A 12,913-nucleotide genomic window follows, 5' to 3' on the forward strand; every position below is an offset into this window, starting at 1 on the left:
GAAACTGTCCCGGCCGGTGCGGTTTGGGTGTGAGACCCGTGGAGGGCGGGCGGGGAAGAGGCGTGTCGGAGGCTCCCGAGGTGTAGCCGTGCCAGCCGTTCCGCTCTTGCAGAAGAGGGAAGATTTCAGGTCCACGCCTTCGAGAGCCGCCCCTGCCCGAACACCTACCTCACCCTTGTGCCTGCAGTTAAAGGGGAGGAACCGAAACCTGGATGGGCTCAAGCATCTCCCACGGATCGCTTGATGACCGCAGCCGAGGCAGGTGAGGACCGGGAGCTCGGTGGAGAACCGGAGCCAGACCCGATGGCTGGAGGCTCATTGCCGCCTTTAGGTGTTTGCTTTGTCTCCCTGCTCTGCTCCGCGGACCTCAGACACGTGCTCTTGCCAAAGGCACGAACCGGAGCGAGTGACAACGTGGTCTTGGAGGAGTGACAGTCCAGCTCCAGGGTCCTTTTCAGGCTTGATTTCTCTTCCACTTCCCTCGTCGCTTCCTCCCTTTCACGTCTCGGGTTTGAGAAAGCAGTTCAGCTCGGAGGGAGCTGCCTAACTTGTATTGATTCTCCTTGCACAGAGGTGTACAGCGTTGTTTGGGTTCTGCTGTGGGGAGAGGTGGCTGCTTCATCCCGTAGTCTCCATCACTCTGCTTGTCTTAGCTTTCCACACCCACTTTCAAGGAACAAAAGCACCGTGTGCCCGCAGCTTCGCCCGCTGAGATACTAGGTTGCAGGTCAATGCCGCGCCCGCACCTTATCGATTAGATGGCCTCGCGTCCTCCCTTGTTGGTAATGATCTTTGGATCTCATCCACCAGGTTCTGGATAACTTCCTGAGAGTTACCATTCTTGGAGTTTTGTGGCAATGGTTGTCTCGTTTCAGCGTCCTAGAAGACTTAGCTGTAGAAGTAGGAAGCATGGCTGACTGCAGCATTAGCCTCCTTGCCTACCCCGGGACAGGCTTTTGTTTCGCTATTAAAGGTTTTTTAAAACGGAAATATGTGGTTTTAGAGCGATAACGTGACGATAGCTGCTCTACATGGGTAACTGCCAAATGCTTTGCACATATATATCATTCAGTCTTTGAAGAATCCCATGAAGGTTTCAGCTGGAAAATGTTAAGTTAGTGAGGTTGTGTAACTTACCCTAGGAACATTTTGCTTTGAGTAAACCTCTGAATCTTTACTAAAAAGTAGATCTGAATTCTATTGCCCTGCCATTATTATTCTTATTCCAATTTCTTCACTAACATTTTCACTGTTTCAAAGTTGTATTTATCCGTTTAAGAAAGCACAGAGTGGTGTGTGTGTGTGTGTGTGTGTGTGTGTGTGTGACAAATGACAGTCATGGTCTCTGTGCATTTTTTGTGTGTGACGTAGAATTAAAATTTTCACAACCTCAAATAGTCTTTCTTGCAGTATAGGCTATTTAAAAAACAAGCCCTAAAACTGATGAATAGAAGGGTCATTATTGTGCAATCAAGCTTGCTATTTTTTTAAGTTTTAAATCAATGTGATTTGTAGAGTGAGGGTATTAAATTGAACATTATGAAAGTATCATGAGGGTAATACATTGAGCAATTAAAAGAATATGGAATCTAATATTAGACATATGCACGGTTCGTGCGGTCTTTCTGAAAATTTAAAATGTAACAAAACTTTGAGCTCTCATAGAAACAGATCATTGGGAAGAGGTATTTATGGAACATGAAGGAAAGGTTCGGCTATGTGTTTGGGGCGGTAGGTGCATGAGAATAGCTTGGGAAACATTCTTTGAAGTCTTCCAATTGTTTATTTCAAGGAGACTAGGAACTTCCTCTAAAATAGCCATGAATTCCAGACCAAAGAGCTGACTCAGCAGAAAGGTATATTACAGGCAAACTAGCTGACACAGTGAAAAGATGTATATTCCTTTTGAAAAGGAGGGGACTCGGTGCCAAAGCTGTATGGAACTTGGTTTGTAGAATCAAAAATCTATTCTAGCTTACTTTTCGTAGCCCGAAGAAGCCAACATTTAACACTTTTTGTGTAGTGTCTTCCTAGTGGCTTGATTTAGCTCTCCTTTATAGCAATGTTTCCTCTGGAAAATGTTTTGGGGATCTCAGGAAAACTGGTTATGTATTTGTGTTCTGATTGAACAACTGTTATTGGAGCTCCAGTTTCCTTTTTTTTTTGTTTTGGTTTTTGGAGTGGAAATTTGGCTCTTTTGTGGCGAACATTATTGGAACCTATGGGAATGATGGCTTGAAAGATTTCTGTAAGGGATCTCTAAATGCTGTGCGATACTGGTGACTCATCCAGGGTGTTATTTGGAAGGATGGAGCCAGTACCTATGAACATATGAGAGTGAGAACTCTCATCCAGGGCAGTGGGGAGTCTAGTCGGGAGCAGTGCAGTAAGACTGGAGTGCTGTAACAAGGTCACCAAAGCAGCAGCAGGACAGGAACCCAGCCGGCATCCTTTGCCAGAAGGTATATCCTAGCCTTGGCTGCTTATATGTATTTCTGTTTTTTGATTTAGTTTTGTTCTGTCAGTTAAATAAAGTCAGAAACGCCTTATTCATAGCCATAGTTAGCCAATTATAGAAACAGCTGCTGTTTACTGAATCCCTAACGTGGGCTAATTGTCCTGGCACCTGCATTCCCATGTAATTGCCAAAGCTTGTATGAGATGTATAACCTCATTTCCTCAAGAGGCTAGAACTGGGCAAGGCACAGCAGAGCCAATTTCAAGGGGGGGGGGGAGTTGAGTTTGCTTGCTGGAGTGGAGCAGCTCTCAGACTCCCAGCAGTGTCCGCATCACCTTGGAGTTTAAATCATTAGAATACTTGGGTCTCATCGACATACTTCAAATATTTATAAAATGAGGAAAATATCCATAATCAAAGACAATTGTAAGAATGTTCATTCACAACACAGTAATTGATCCCTAACATTATTTCACATTTAGACATACATTGACAATGGTAGTGTCTTTGCTGTGCCGTAGGGAAAACCGACCTTAATGCTGCTCAAGTTATCTGAGTAGGACTCATAGCCAACTGAATGGCTCAGACAAGTTTTGAACATGCCCAATTTTGCATTCATGGTTGAGCAACATGTTAGGAAGCCCCTGCATTAAAAAAAACTAAGTCTTTAGCATATAAAAACATTTAGTAATTTCATTCCCTTGAGAATTTTTTTGTATTTTGTAGGGCTGTATACAGCTGAGGCAGTTAAATAAGACCGTAGGTGAGCGAGGTCAAAAGTATGATAAAGGGAAAAAAATCTTGGATATTGGTAAGTTTTGTGGAGGAGTATTTATGTTGAGATAAGCCAAGCACCATGAGGACAGAGATTTTGTCTGTTTCATATCATTTTTATTATAGAAGATAACTTGATTTTCTGTAATAACAGTGCACAGTCGTGGACATGGTGAACATGTGTGCTGCCTCTTGTATGTGTCTGTTGTTGTTTTACTCTCTTCTCCATTTGTATGGGGAAGCGGCTAGTACATGACTAAACTTGCCTGCTTGCTGGAACTGCTTGGGAAACTTCTAAATGTACCCAAGTCCTAGCCAAACATTCTCGCAGACCAGGCTGGCCTTGAACTCACAGAGATCCACCCACCTCTGCCTCCCCAGTACTAGGATTAAAGGCACATGCCACCACAGCCCAGCTCTACCCAAACATTCTAAGTGGTATGGAGTTTGTCCAGAATTTCAGGCACAAGTACCTTTAATGTGTGTATGTATATTCAACCTTTACATGGGCTATGACAGATAGAGGTTACTTATAAAAGAAGTAGGACCCAAGAGATCAAATACAATTCTAAAGGACAAGAGTCCAGCCTAGGGATTTTGAATCCTAAGTCCATGTGTTTAAGCATTGATTGGTTCAGCTTTTTAATAATATCTCTCATATATTAAAATAGAATTACAGAAAAATAAATGGGAGCATTCCCCAGCCTTATATTCTATTGAGGGCTACTTGTTTGGCCCACCATTATAACAAGGCCCTTTCCTGCCTAACCTGCTTCTTCTTCTGCACCTGCTTTCTCAAGTGCAGTTCAGGAAATGATTTTACCCCTCAGTCCTCTGAATGCTCCAGTTACATCTCTAACAGTGGTTTCTCCTCATTTCCTTCGCTTCCCTGTTCTACTCCAATCTCACTGACTGGTTGTTGAACACGGGAAATACACCAAGCATACTTTTGCTTCAATATTTCATGTTTCTTCCCAGCATGATCTCAGCATATCATGCCGGCTGTGATCAGATGTCACGTTATAGGAGAGGACGTCCTAGCACTCGCTTGGTTGTTGGCTCATCCCTGTCTCTCTCCGGTGAATGTCTAAGCTTGGCTGTGGGTATAAGCTTACCGTTGTTTGGAGGACATGCATTCTTGTCCTCTCGGCAACACTAATAAGACCCAGCTGAATTCCATAAGTGGTGTGTGTGCTGTAGGTGAGGGAATCACTTACTAATTCATATTATCTGGGGGAGAAAAGGTGATACACACATCTCACCTTATCCTCTGGATGATTTCTGCTTCCAGTGTGCATTATTTGTTGAAAAGATTAGTAGGAAATATAAATCAGTATTTTTTTTTAAGATTTGCATGTGTATTTTATGTATTTGGGTATTTGTCTGAATGTATGTCTGCACACCAGAAGAGGGCATCGGACCCCATGGGACTACAGTTGTGATCCGCCAGATAAGTGTTTGGAATTGAGCTTGGACCTCTGGAAGAATACACTATGGAGCCATCTCTCCAACCCCATAAATCAGAAGTTTTACAACCAAAAATAGCAATCATATTTCTGTCATTAGTTATTGGATTCTTGACTGAGTTATTCAGAATTTTACATTTATGTGTTCTCATTTCACAAAGAATATTTAAATTAAAAACAGCAAAAACAACACTATCTCTAAAATGAGATGGTTCTTGTTGTATCATTTATGTTACAGTACTTAAACTAGAGGTACAGTTGTTTCTGTTTAATGAATTGTGTCTATTAGAAGTGAATAGTATTTATTTAATAAATATGTTCAGTTCAACAAATAACCAGCAGTATTCTTAGATTTCCATTTTATATTAGTACGTAACATAATTTATAGCAGTTCCTATAGAAATGTTGGTTTATTAAGTATTCAGTATGTGTGAAGCACTATGTTACCTCAGTCTTCATAGTTACAGGCTGTTGGTATACTCTCATGTACACACACACACACACACACACACACACACACACACAGAGAGAGAGAGAGAGAGAGAGAGAGAGAGAGAGAGAGAGAGAGAGAGAGAGGTGGAGAGGAAGAGGGGAGGAAAGAGGGAGAGAAACTGAGATTCAGAAATGCTAGCATAAGTTGTTAGTTGTTTAGTAACAGATTGGTAAAAAACATACCCTTTCTGTTACTAAAATATTTAGAGATGTTTAAGTGGAAACAAGATAAAAAGCACACAGAGCTCCCAAGGATGTATGCCATTTAGTAACGACAAAGCTGAGCCGAGATTGTCTACAGCTGGGAAGCTATAGAAGCTTGTGAGATTTTTCCTTATGAAACACCTTGTACTATTAAATCATGCATAAAAATAAGAACAAAAAGCTTTCTTAATAAATAATTTTTTCTTCATTCAGGTTAGTCCCAAATGATATTAACAATTTTATAAATTGTAACAATTTTATAAAGTCAAGACTTTGTAAAAGTAATCTGTAATATTTCATAGAAAGCCATTAGTTAAACTGGAATCAGACTTCTAGAAATAAGAATTTTGGAATGTACTTACTCTGTAAATCTATTTAGTATATTGATCAATATTTTTTAAATACTTTGTTAAGCAGGGTTTTTTTATATCAGTAGTCATCAAGTGAAATATTTGATACACAATTCCATCTTGGCAGATAACTAATTTTAATATCACCAGTGTTCAGATACATGTAAACAGCTATGTAAAGGATAGTTTGAAATAATATCATTAGCATACGGTAGTTAATTAGTGGGTTTTTATGGAGGGGTTTTCTTGGGAGTTTCATTGAATCATATGTAGTTTCTTGACAAATACATTATATTAGAAGTCTATCAATTGTGCTAGATTTGCTTAAAAGTTTCAAACTATCAGCTTGAGAACTGTTGGCTGAAGTCTTGTTTACTAATAATTATTGCAGGATAGTTACGTTTACTACAAGACTCTTTTTAACTGAACCTTTACAGTTGATTTGTTGCCATCACCGATTGATGCTCAATTTTCAGTTAGTATCAAGTGTATATTACATGTTTTCTGTCATTGTCTACCTTTTTCAGATATTTCTGGATTGAGGATTTAACTTTTAACAAAATTTTGTATCATAATTTGCATTATATTCTCATTTGTCAGGTACTTTTTAGATTTGAAACAAGTGTAATCTTTGTTATATTGTGACATCTTATCCACTTCTAATGCATTTTACTAGAATTTAATCTCCATTACTTAATTTTGTGGCAGAAAATATATTTTCGTTTTGGTGACCTTTGTCAAGTTATTGGTTCTGGTATCTTTTAAAATTATTTTTTTATGTGTTTCTAAAAGACACTCTTCAAATTAATTGTTTGCATTGCATTTTAGGTAAAAGGATTGCTGTTTCAACTCGGGGAAGCAGTAGCCTCATTGTCTTTGTATTTAAACTGTAGCAGCAACTTGGAGATCAACAATGAAGCCATGATATCTGAGAACAAAGGAGCATTTGCCAACTGAATGTCAGCACATTGCACGTGATGGTATAAAACACTGCAGCAGACCCGGGTGTCAGCTAGCACAGCGAGAATGTTTTCTTCCAAGACTATTTACTTGAACAAGTTTTAACACAGATTCTTGAATTTTATGTATATCAAATGAAATAGAAAAATGAGCGAAGCCCCCAGATTCTTTGTTGGGCCTGAAGATGCAGAGATAAACCCTGGAAATTATCGTCGTTTCTTCCACCATGCAGATGAAGATGAGGAGGAGGACGATGAGTCTGTGAGTCGTTTCTTTTGTGATAACCAGTAGAGCACAGAACTTCACTAAGTGTAGTTCGTGTAAATGAACGCTATGGTTTTAAATTAAGACTGCCTTTCAAAGTGCAAATTTGTTAAAATGTTTTCAATTGAAAAAGTATAAGTGATATTGGGCAGACAGGCAATTAAAAAGTGTAGTAAGTATGTCTAGAGATAAGATCCTGAAGTAGTTTAATGACAGCCCAGTGCTGTAAGATACCAAGAAAGACCTTACCTAAGTTTGTGACATTCACCAGGACTGCCTCCCAGGCCTGCTTGTGTGTGGGAGGTCATGGCCATGCTACACCTTAGAAGCGGAGCCTCTGTCACACGCATTTCCCCCCCTTGTTATGCTAGTCTAGTGCGTTTCTTATCTGTCCTTGTTCTAGATCACAGGCAGACATTGTTTTATTTTGGGAACTGATTTAAAATACAGACATGAAATGCGTTTTCTTAAATTTCAAGTTAAAAATAGAATCTTATTTTAAAAGAAAAACCTGTCATACTTGGTAAAAGCAGTGAGATCAGACGCAAACACTTCCTTAGTCTTTGTGGTTTTCACAGAGAAGTCACTGCCGGTGTGCCTTGCCTTGGAGAGCTCGCCAGGAGGCACACTCTTACTGACTTTTATTGCCTCCCTTTTCTGTTCCGTGATAGTCTGCCTAAGCAACTGTGGGCTGAACCTTCAGAAACCGTGAGATAAAGAAATCCTCCATTAATGTTTTTATCACTTACTGTATCATAGCAGTGAGAAATAACTGGCAGCTGTGACCTGTGAAATCTCCTTTAGGAAGATTATAATGAACCAGTTTGAAATTTTTGATAAGGACTAAAATGAATAGGGAAGCCTTAAGGTGGACAGTGAGGGAAAGCAGAGATAGTAGAACCCAAAGCAGTTGTTGTTGATAATCTGATTGGTTTATAATCAAATCAAATACTCATTTGAATTCCAATTTTCATGGTAGAAGAGGCAATGTAGAATTATTTTTTCTAGATTAAAATTTTTATTGCAACATTAAGGAGAAAGTTTATTGAACTACCTTTGAGCAGTTTTGTGTAGTGTTTATGAGATACATAAAATCATGGAGAGAGAAGTGATATCTATCCATCCATCCATCCATCCATCCATCCATCCATCCATCCATCTATCTATCTATCTATCTATCTATCTATCTATCTATCTATCTATCTATGTCCCTGAATGCAAGCAAGATGCAGAGATAAGAATCAGGACTGAATATTAAGGAATTGTGTGAGCATGTGAGGTACTCAGTATGTTACTGTTTATGATATGCATATTCAAGTCTGAACGTTGGTTTGGTAAAAAAAAACAAAGTACAAATAATAACAAAACCATTAAGTAGAAATGCCAAGTCTGAATACTGGAGGGAGTGTCAAAGGTCATTGACATCTTCTCTTTTAGCAGTGAGCCATTCTTTTACGTTCAGAAAGCTATCTATGACCAGCTAATGTCCCACAGCTCCGTCTACAAGAAGACTTAATACTGTGTAGCTCGGTAGTTAGGAATGCATTTGATTTTAGGTAGCCACATTCTTTATCTGACTCTTATTGGACCTTTTAATTGGAGTAAATAAATTTTCACTCTCATTTGCTTTCTTCTGCCTGAAGATAAATAAATGCTAGAAGGAGTTGAAAAAGGTATGTTTATTCATATTTTAAAGTTAATGGAAGCAGTAGCAATGTGCTGAAAGTGTTTTATTTTTAAAAGTTTTTTCAGATCTTTCAAAAAAATTGTTTTAATTGTAAAGTGTTGTAACTGATAGGATTTTAAAGTCTTCAGTGGTGAATATGTCAGTTTTATTGACTCCTATGGCTCATCTACTACTGGGAGGAAAATAAGAGTGATGTTTTAGAATGCCTATTAAGTCATCTCATTATTTTGTTTTGTTTCTCTTTTAGCCACCAGAAAGGCAGATTGTGGTTGGAATATGTTCCATGGCAAAGAAATCCAAATCCAAACCCATGAAGGAGATTTTGGAACGGATCTCTTTATTTAAATACATCACAGTAGTGGTTTTTGAAGAGGAAGTTATTTTGAACGAACCCGTGGAAAACTGGCCATTATGTGACTGTCTTATTTCTTTCCATTCTAAAGGTATTAAATGGTGGATGGGGACTTTCATCCTCTCTGATTGTAAAAGTAATACATATTAGTTGTAGAGTATTGGATAAAACAGAATGAAGCAAACTCACAGATAAGGGAAGTTAGCATTTTGATAAACTTCTTTCTAATCCTTTTCTTCTCTGTGTGTTCTATAAAAATTTGTGTCATAGTTATGTGTGACTTTACATTTAACTTTTCTTAGATTTTTATCAAATTTTCCCAGTTCACATTTTTTTTTGTATCGTGTATTGTATAAGTGTATAACATACTTATTATTTTATGTTTTATAAAAGGCAGTTATATACATAATGACATTTTTTTAGGGGAGGTTGCACAATTCAGGTTGATAAATTTATAGATGCAAGCTTTTCTTGAAATTGTAAAGAATATGATAATAATATGTGTTCTTAGGATTTCCACTGGACAAAGCAGTTGCCTATGCAAAACTCAGGAATCCATTTGTAATCAATGACTTGAATATGCAGTATCTCATACAAGATAGGTGAGTGGTGAAGTTCACTGAATTAAGGGAAACAGAAATCTACATTTAGTTAATCAGTGTATGCTGCATAGCATCAGATGTTTTCATATGCGTCCTTAAAGTAATACTCAGAAACAGATAATCGTTAGCAAACTTTACAGATGAGGAAGTCAGTTCACTTACACAAAGTCATGGGTAGTCGTCTCCCAAGAAGAGGGACTGGGAATTGGATCACATCTGCTCGATTTCTAAAGCCTAGTAAACCCATCAAGACGCCAGTGTCCTGTCATGTGACTGGTGCTTACATTGGAAGTCATTCATTGTAACTGATGATTTCCATGGTAAAGTGTACCCACTAGAAAAGTTCCTTACTATGTATCTTAGCCTTCATTGAGCATAGACTTCTAGTTGAAATGATAAAAGCCTATATATTTGTCTCTTCATTTAACTGGTGTTTTGTTTTGGTAGCTACATATAATTCTATTTTTCATTATCATTCTACTTTTTTCTGTGTTAATATCGTGAGATTACTTATACATGGAAATGCATATAAACTAATCTTGTGTGATGGTAGAATTACCTTTCTCTTAGGCTACTGAAGCATTTCTTACAGCATTAAGAAAAGAAGAGAAGGTTTTTAGTAATTAGGCTATAATCCTTGTGATAGAGTAGTCTTACTTGACTATATCTCTTCATGTATGTACATTCTTCTTTTAAAGTTTAGTCTTTTGATATGCTACCAAAGTTATTTTATATGAATTTTGGTGACTTTTGTTAGGAACACAGAAAAACAGAAGGTTGATATTTGTACACCTTATGGTAGTAAAGGGTAATATTTTACTTGTGTGCGAAGATAAAAGTATTGTGAAATCGAGAGCCAAACAATAAGGATGTTTTCTGTTTCTTTAGGAGAGACGTTTATAGCATTCTTCAAGCTGAAGGCATTTTACTTCCTCGGTATGCAATTCTGAACCGTGATCCAAATAACCCGAAAGGTCAGAGAACTCAGCAAGCTTCATTTTGGTTCTTGACTTACTTTTTGTCACTTCCTTACAATTAGTTGAATAGTAGCCTGCTTGTTTTTCTTAGAGAATTAAACAAATGAGCACTGTATCTGATCAACATGTGACATTGTGGGCTGTCGTGGAGGTGCTTGCCTGTAGCACTGTATCTGATCAACATGTCACATTGTGGCTGTTGTGGCAGAACTCACATATAATACCAGGACTCAGAACTCTGAAGAAGGTTGATAGGGAACTCAAGGTCATATTCAGCATGTATTTAGTTCTGGTCTTTATACTGTTAGACTACATCATAGAAAACAAAACCAAACGAGACACCATGCGCTAACTGGCTAACTCATAGTATATGGTTTCCTATGTGTGATGGTGTGCATATGATTTGAGGGCTGAACCCAGGCCCTGGATATAATAGTCAGGCTGTCGTGCTGCTGCTGCTGCTGCTGCTGCTGCTGCTGCTGCTGCTGCTGCTGCACTGCCTCCCCAGCTCCAGTGATTGTGTCTTCTGAGGCCTAGCATAGTTTACTAGAAGCTTGAAAAGTAAATTTTATGTTTGCTCTTGTAAGGGTGTTACCTAAGTGATATCACAGTTCCTGACACCCTTGCTATTATGCTTCGTTTACAGAATGCAGTCTGATTGAAGGAGAAGATCACGTAGAAGTCAATGGGGAAGTTTTCCAAAAGCCGTTTGTAGAAAAGCCCGTCAGTGCGGAGGACCACAATGTTTACATTTACTATCCGACATCTGCCGGCGGGGGAAGTCAAAGGCTCTTTAGAAAGGTGAGCCTTTGGAACTGTTGTGGGAATAATCTTCTTTCTTCTACATACTTTGTTAAAAGTCATCAAGCTCTTAATGAAAGGTGAAATCTTGCACTGTGGTCATCTACAGGAAAACTCATACAGCTGAGATAATGTTGTTAGGAAGTGTGCTGTCTCTTCCTGTCCCTGTGGTAAAATGCCACAAGGAAAAGCAGCCTACAGAAGGAAGGGAGAGTTTATTTGAACTTGTGGCTCCAGAGAGATAAGAGGTTGCTGTGCCAGGGGAAGCCTAACTGCAAGCTGCAGGCATGGAAGCTACAGGAGCAGAGAGCCAAGAGCTCCGTCTTCAACAGCATGCGTGAAGTAGAGGGCGCTGACTGGAAATGGCATGGAGCTTTTCCTCTCAGAGCTCACCCCCAGGGAGGCCCGTCCTCCTACAAGGCTGCAGCACTTAATCCACAAACAGTGACACCAATGGGCAGCAAGTGTCCAAACACCCGAGTCTGTGGGGGCATTTCCCATCCCACCACCACAGACAATGTAGTTACATAATGTGAACAGAATTCCTGCCTTCAGAATATGAAGTTACCTGATGTTTTCTCAGTCTCCCACTTGCATTTCTATGACACTAGAAATTGAATGAAGATAACCCTTTGTTGGAAAAATTATATGGAAAAAATGCTATTTTATACAAAAAGTAATATATGTAATTTTTACACATATAAGTGTATGTTTGCTTGTTCCTATAATAAAATAAATGCAAATCAGTTCTGAAGTATAATGATATGATACCTTTTAGAATAAGAAAGGTTTTCTTTTAAATGGGGTAATTGGGAAATAAGCCTTGCTGTTCTTGCAGAGGATCTAGGTAGGTTCACAGCACTCCTGTGGCAGCTCACAACCATCTGCAGCTCCAGTTGGAGGGGATTTGATGCTCTCTTCTAGTCTCTGTAAGCGCTGCATGCATTTGATGCACATATATACATGCAGGCAAAACACTAGTACATATGCAGTAAAAATAAATCCTAAGCAGAGTACAAGATGCCATCTAAATACATATCCATTATAATGGCAAATACTGGAGTAAAAATAGCAAGTATAAACAAGACTAGGAAATTTAGACCAGCTAGAACTTTCTTATATATTGTCTGTGAGACTCAGATAATGTAGTTTCTACAAGGTTTTGACAGTATCTGTGTACGTACAGATATGAATGAACATGAACCTCCTAAGAGTTTCTTAGAAACATAGCTCTATATGTGGCATGGTTGCATTTTAAGCATGTTAAAGCAGCAGTGATATATTATGCAAGAAGCTTGGCAAACAGCCTAGACATATGTGCATAGCAAAAATGGACTCAATTCTCTCCCTCCACCTGTCTCTCTTCTCCCCCTCCCTCCCTCCCTCCCTCCCTCCCTCCCTCCCTCCCTCCCTCCCTCCCTCCCTTCTTTCCTCCCTCCCTCTCTTTTTTTTTTCTCTCTCTTTCTCTCTCTGTCTCTCTCTCTCGTGTGTGTCTGGCACATCTGTGTGGAAGGGAGGCCAGAAGA

The 12,913-nt window shown here is 39.0% G+C and overlaps 1 protein-coding gene across 20 annotated transcripts in view; it reads left to right on the top strand.

Moving 5' to 3' along the window:
- Positions 1 to 43: 43 nt before the first annotated feature.
- Positions 44 to 12,913, top strand: part of Ppip5k2 (diphosphoinositol pentakisphosphate kinase 2) — a 58,877-nt gene continuing 46,007 nt past the window's right edge. For 2 of the 20 annotated variants that reach the window (XM_050153441.1, XM_050153445.1), the window contains exons 1-6: positions 54 to 262; positions 6,573 to 6,965; positions 8,903 to 9,098; positions 9,519 to 9,609; positions 10,498 to 10,583; positions 11,233 to 11,387. In XM_050153441.1, the coding sequence (XP_050009398.1) occupies positions 6,852 to 6,965; positions 8,903 to 9,098; positions 9,519 to 9,609; positions 10,498 to 10,583; positions 11,233 to 11,387 (642 nt within the window). In that variant the 5' untranslated portion in view covers positions 54 to 262; positions 6,573 to 6,851. Of the gene's footprint in view, positions 263 to 6,572; positions 6,966 to 8,902; positions 9,099 to 9,518; positions 9,610 to 10,497; positions 10,584 to 11,232; positions 11,388 to 12,913 lie in introns of those variants that run through there. The other 18 variants (XM_050153447.1, XM_050153453.1, XM_050153448.1 and 15 more) reach the window with 13 other exon arrangements.

Source organism: Alexandromys fortis, unplaced genomic scaffold, assembly GCF_014885135.2.
Source record: "Alexandromys fortis isolate MF-2015 unplaced genomic scaffold, M_Fortis_MF-2015_v1.1 scaffold_61, whole genome shotgun sequence".
NCBI classification, from domain to species: Eukaryota; Metazoa; Chordata; class Mammalia; order Rodentia; family Cricetidae; genus Alexandromys; species Alexandromys fortis.